The sequence below is a fragment of the Emys orbicularis genome, chromosome 18 (assembly GCF_028017835.1).
Source record: "Emys orbicularis isolate rEmyOrb1 chromosome 18, rEmyOrb1.hap1, whole genome shotgun sequence".
In the NCBI taxonomy this organism is placed as follows: Eukaryota; Metazoa; Chordata; order Testudines; family Emydidae; genus Emys; species Emys orbicularis.
Window position 1 is genome coordinate 26,752,591 of NC_088700.1, and position 6,000 is coordinate 26,758,590.

Below are 6,000 nucleotides of genomic sequence, written 5' to 3' on the forward strand. Positions count from 1 at the left end.
TTAATGACAGGGAATTGAATGAGTGAGATATTACCCAGATGATCCCAGCTAGTGATCTGCACCCTATGCTGCAAAGAGAGTGAAAACCCCCAGGTTCCTGTCAGTCTGACCTGGGGAAAATTCCTTCCCAACCCCCAATTTGGTGATCAAATGTACATTGCCAAAAAAAATGTAATAAAGAAATAAGCAGGGGGAGGGCGAGGAATCTGTGTGGCATTAATTAGGGTTATCCCCAGAAGTGCAGTAACGAAGAATTTTATTGGCATTGGAAGAGAGGCTTGTTTTAATGTCCATTGGTGGTGATCAAAATCATCATGAATTAATGTGACGGCTGACTGTGTTTTCTGCTCTGAGACTAATGTGTTACGGGTTTCAGCTGCACCTTCTGCAAAGCAGTAAGGCTCTAAAGTTCTGAGGTTTCTTTCTGAACGTGATCCCACCCCCATCCCCATGACTGAGAACAATAAATCCAGCAACAATTAGGTCAAAGGAATTAATGTGTTGGTGAAACAGGACCCTGCAGACAAATCACTGTGATAACAGCATGTTCTGTGTGATGGGAATGTCCTGAGGTGGAAATCTGCTAAATGATAGCGCCTAAGCAAAACAATTAACCCTCAGGCATAGATCCTTCCACAGGCTATTGTAACATACCAGCTATTACGAGAGGATGTACAGTTCCTAACAACCCCTTGTGTAATGGGTACCTGAGAATGTGTCTCAAACTGTGCCAATCCCATTGCTGTTGCAGTCAGTGCGTATTAGGACTGACTCCTCCATTGTCCCAGGCTAGCAGGAGTTTCTTAAGGCTATGTTGGCACCTGAATGGGCTTCGGATCAGCACTCTGAGAGAGCCAATCGGAGGCACAGCAGGAGCCGATCCTGAGAGCAGCCCCTGCAAAATAAGCACCGCAACAGTCTGGAATCCCAGCTCACAATCTGGGTGACCTGCTGTCTCTAAACTCCAGATACGTGTTGCACCTGCTTGCCATGTCATCTCCCCTTAATCTCTGTTCCTATCCGCCACTGCGGGGGGAGCGGAAGAGCAAAGAGATGACTTGACCCAGGTGGGGCCTGGTTTTGTGCTGGTTTTCATGTATATGTCATGGGACTGTTGAGCAGTAGAAGCTCTCACTTCTTTGGGTTGAGAGAGAGGCAAGAGGGAATCTTGATCATGTCCCTTTTTTAATCCTAGAAATACCAGCTGCTAACACCTGGCTTGCAGAGGGGCCCGTGGCCACTAGGAGCCCTAAAAAGGCTCCTACAGCAGGGTGCTGTGGCAGTAATGTCAGGTGGGAGAAGTGCCTGACCTGGGAGACAAAGTGGGGCCAGATTTCATATGCTGGGCCATGGCTTCCTTTGAGTGTCATCCCTATGTGTCTGTAGAACGACCCTATAACTGCACCCCCCTCCCCTTTAAAAAGCCCCTGTTTTCTGTAGGTGAGATGTTTGTTGTCTCAGTGTACTTCTGAATTACACCGAAACACATCTGACTGACTAATGCTTCCCTGTTCTCTCCACAGCCTGCCTGGTCACCTTGTGCCTCGACGGATCTGGACCCCTTGCTTCCCTGGCTGTCTGTGACAGTTCCACACTTCTCTGTGCCAGCTTCAACTCAGGAATTCACTTACTCAGGATAAACAGCGTTAAAGGCCTGGAGCTCCAGGAGGTGGCAACGTTCTGATTCGTAGTGACCCTCTCTGCCCCAGACCATCATGGTCAAAATCCAAAGCAGGAATTGCCTCTCTGGTTAAGAAGTCTCTCGGTCGCTGGTACTCGTTTCCTGGCTGACTAGGTTTAATGGCCAGGCACCTGTAATGTCCCTAGCCCCAAATAAGCAACAGTGCAGAGCCAGCAGGGTCATCAGGTTCCAGTTTCTGAGATTATGGAAACTAGCTGCATCCATTTTTAAAGCCAAGTCATAGAAGCATTTAGGCCAAATTTTAACTTGAAATAAGCCTTGCGCATTTGACACACAAAATCACAAGCGAACTAGTTATAGGTCTAACAGTTAGATGAGAAAAGAGACACAAGCAGAGACTCTAGTGAAACAGGCTGCCAGCCTACAGGGAAGTGTGTTTCTGGGAACATCCTGCTGACCACAGTGGGGTAGCCTCCATCCTGTCGTGCAAGCATCTGTTCCTTGCTACGCTGCAGGTTGCGTTGCTTTTCTTGTTTCAAAGAACCTATAAAAGAGGGCCTGGATGCTTGTCAGCAGAGGTAAGGAAAAATCATGGATCGTTGTCCCTCTTCCCTTATCAGTGTTACGTCGGCGTCCCCATTTGTTGCCACCAGGGCAGAGTCTGGCTCACCGAGAAGCCTGGGTTATTGATGCTGTGTGCAGTAGCAGACTGAGGAACAAAGGGTCCATTCTGTTATCTCAGGGTAGAAGCTGAGTACTGTGCTGTGAAGCAGCAAACTTGCTACAGATCTGAAAACCACCTTTCAGATGTCAGCATGTGGAATGAATGGCTTGTTTCGGAACATACCAGTGATTGGCTAACTGAATGAACATACTAAGATGTCGGCTAGAGAAGCTCAGCCCAGTTCTCATTGCTCAGGTTCAGTGTGCTGTTTAATGGTGTCGAATGCTGTGCCCCAAAGCGAATGCTTGTTCTACAATCAGGGTTGGTGTACATACACCCTGCTGGAAGGGGGAGAGAATTCATGCTCCTAGCCTGTCACCAAAAGCTTTGGCAGCAGCTGTGAAGGTAGCTATTTCTCCACAATCCAAGGCAGAAGCAAGCTGATAAAAAAGACTAATGGGGTGGAAGAAATAATCACATGTTCTTGGCACATTGCCAGCCTGTTGAGCGGAAGCCATGGCTAAAGAATTCAGGGAGAGGTGGCGCAGGGAGAACCCCAGAAGAGGGGCTAGGGAGAGTTTTAACTTCCAGGTAAAGCTGATTCTGCAGATGGTTTGGCCGGTGTTTTTAACAGGTTTGCCTGGTCTCAGCCTGCCCCTTTTGCCCTGGTGTGGTACCTAGGGCAGTAGCCAGCTTTTCAGTGCAGAAAGTGGTCCAGTGAGTCAGTAACCAGCTCTCAGATGCCTTCCTTTCCATGGGTGTATTTGGCTCTGAGGTTCACAGTGCTATGGGGAGAGTCTGTCCACCACTGGCAGAGGCTTCTTTTCCTGATCCAATAGGCTCGGAGCTCACAATGCCAGCTCCAGTGACTGCTGTGGGGTTACTGCTGACTGAGATGCCCTGAGTGAGAGCAGAAGTAGGCAAGAGACGTTTCCTCTCCTCTGTGTGCCAGAGGTTGAGGAGGATGCTTAGTATAATACAGGGTGCTTCTCCACCAAGAAAGGCTATTGAGAGAGTTCCATGTATGTACAGATCGGGCTCCCCCTGTGGGGTTTGCAGGGGCTAGCCAATCTTTGGCTGGCAGCCTGGAAAATGCCGTCTGTGTTGGTTAATATCCTTGATTGGTGCTTGATTACTGGGCACTAGGAGCTACGGCCCAGATCACGTGATGTAGATGCTTTGTGCTATGCTCTCAGGGTGCTTGCCCGTGGAAGGGTCACCCCAGTGCAGTGGGGACGCTGTGATGGCACAGAGCTCATAAAGCAACTGCTGTGTCACCCCTTCACTGTGCTGTTCAGTGTCACCCACTGGACCTGACACTCATGCATTACCCCTCTGCCTTATGCCTGCCTGCAGCCCTGATGGAGTCTCAGGCTTCCAGCAGGGCTGCGGAGACTCAGCAAGACTCTTCCTGCATTTATCGCCCTGGGGCAGCTGTGGTGCCAGACACCAGCACTAAAGCAGGGAGTCTCTTCCCTGCTCCCCGGGCTGATACCCGGCCTACCTCCAGCTGGCTGGAGACAGAAGCAGCTCTCTGCCCCACTCACTTTTCAGCAGGGGGTTTGGAGCAGAGGGAAATGTGGCTGGGCTTTGGTGGGATGAGGAGAAGCTGGAGGAATGGAAGATGCAGGGTAATGGGGAGAAGGATGGAGAGCCCCACCCGTAACAGCCCTCCAGGCTGCCTAAGGCTCACTTGTCCTTCTCTGCTGCAGACGAGCCCGTTACCTCTCCTGTAGTCTGCCCTTGGACACCCCCTGCATTGCCACAGCCCCTCCTCCTCCTCCTCTCAGGTTCTTCCCACTGCTCGGAAGGGGGAGATTGGTGATTCTCACTGGTGAGAAATTTCACACATGTAGCTGCATAAAACTTGGCAGCTATGCCATTCCCCGTTCGTGGCATAGGGGTGTCGCCAGGGGGTCCCTGGCCAGGGACAGGCCAAGGGAGAATTGGTTGGTAGGCTAATTGGCACTGCCTTAGGGTTCTCTGAGTTGTGTTGGGGGTGTGGCCTGGCAGCTGGCCCTGGGCTGGCGCCATCGTTCCCGCTGCCTCCTGAATGTGGCTGTACACTCCTTGGCCAGAGGTGAGGTTCTGTAGATCTACATTTCCAGAGACGGAGTCTTTGGGAAGGAGGGAACCCTGGGCTATGGGCTTCCGACCCATCTGGCTGCTCTCTGTGCTGCAGATAGAACTAGATTAAACTGGGTGGTGCTAATCTGCACTGTAATCCCTGAAATACCTGGAATATTCCCATCTGACTAAATAATTAATGGTATTTTGAGTTGCTGCCTTATTGGTCCCCAAGGACTTGCCTCTTTGGGCTTCCTGGGAGATCCCCTCAGCACATGTGAACTGTGACTGGGGGTTTTTCTCCATCATGGCACCAGGTGAAACCCTCCCAGTTCACAAGCATTAGCTGTGTCCTTGCTGCTGCTGTTCCCTTACGGGTCTTGTCTGACAGAGCTGCCTGCTACGTATGTGACTCTGGCTAATAACACTTTCATAGGTCCACATTCGGAACTGATACCCCATGAGCTAAAGGCTAATTGCAGGGTCTGGATGCTGGAGAAGGCTGTTCCCTTCTGTGGCATTAGAAGGGAACACAGAGCAAACTGTGCCTCCCCTGAGCTCTAACCCCCGTTTTGTTCCCCAAAGGATAGTTTGCTCCTCTCTGTCCCCTCCCCAAGGGTTCTGTGACCTTCTGAGCTTCCCAATGTTCTTTGTGCCCTTGGCTCCCCCATCTGTAGTGGTCCCCCAAAGATGTCCCCTTTTCCCCTGCTCCATGTCCCCTGGATTCACTGTGTCCATGTCTTGCCCAGAGACCCAGCTCTCTGGGCGGTGCTGCAATAAGGCACTGGGGCAGGGCACATGTGTGATCCTTTAGGATCTGCAGGGCATGCTTCCAAGGTGAGCTGTGCTCTGTGAAAACACAGCTGGGAAATGGTGATTGTCAGCCCCTTCTAACTGGGCCAGACCTGATCAGGGTTACATGCAGCCAGCAAAAGACACGTGAGAGCTGCTCAAAGGAAGGTCACAAGAACTTCTGCCAATGGAGAGTGTAGGGCAACCTAAATACAGGGGATGCTAGCAGCTCCCCTCTACTGAACCTAATGGTGACACCCAGATGTGATCTAACATGGTGGTTGTGCTAGGTTTAGGGGCGATGCCCACTGCAGAGCGTGTCACCTGGGACCCCTCTGCCTAGACTGCTGAGACTGTGTAGTGGGGTAGCACTTGTAGCACTGGCTTGGATTCTGGGCACTTTTTCCGCACGATTATACCTGAGCCAACCAATTTTTTAAAAAATTATCTAAATGCCCACCAGTTAAAATGGCTGCTGGGTTGTCTTGTTGTGTAATGTTGTTTCATGTCTGTCCTCAGTGATCTGTCTTTTCCCCTTTTCTCTTGTAGGGATTTGGATTAATACCAGTGTACAGCTCTTTCTGTAGCAATTTGGCACCTTTTCACTTACAGCACATCAAAGGGTCTTTTAAACCCCATCTCTGATTTATGTCAAACTGTGCCCCTCACTGGGGCCAGACAGTGCACAGGACACATGGCCCATTTCAGGCCGTGTCATGGTTGCTGGGGCTGGAAACTGACCATCCAGGGTTTAAAGTTTTACACTAAGGACTCTACCAGTGTATCTTTAAGCTGACATTGATGCAGCGTGGGAGTAACAGAACCCCTCACTCCC

General features: G+C 50.6%; 1 protein-coding gene across 2 annotated transcripts in view; it reads left to right on the forward strand.

Annotated features, from left to right (window-relative positions):
- The window catches only part of WDR31 (WD repeat domain 31), a 28,551-nt gene extending 26,867 nt beyond the window's left edge, over window positions 1–1,684 (forward strand). For both annotated transcript variants that reach the window (XM_065418931.1, XM_065418932.1), the window contains one exon: window positions 1,524–1,684. In XM_065418931.1, the coding sequence (XP_065275003.1) occupies window positions 1,524–1,684 (161 nt within the window). The remainder of the gene's footprint in view (window positions 1–1,523) is intronic.
- Window positions 1,685–6,000: the final 4,316 nt, after the last annotated feature.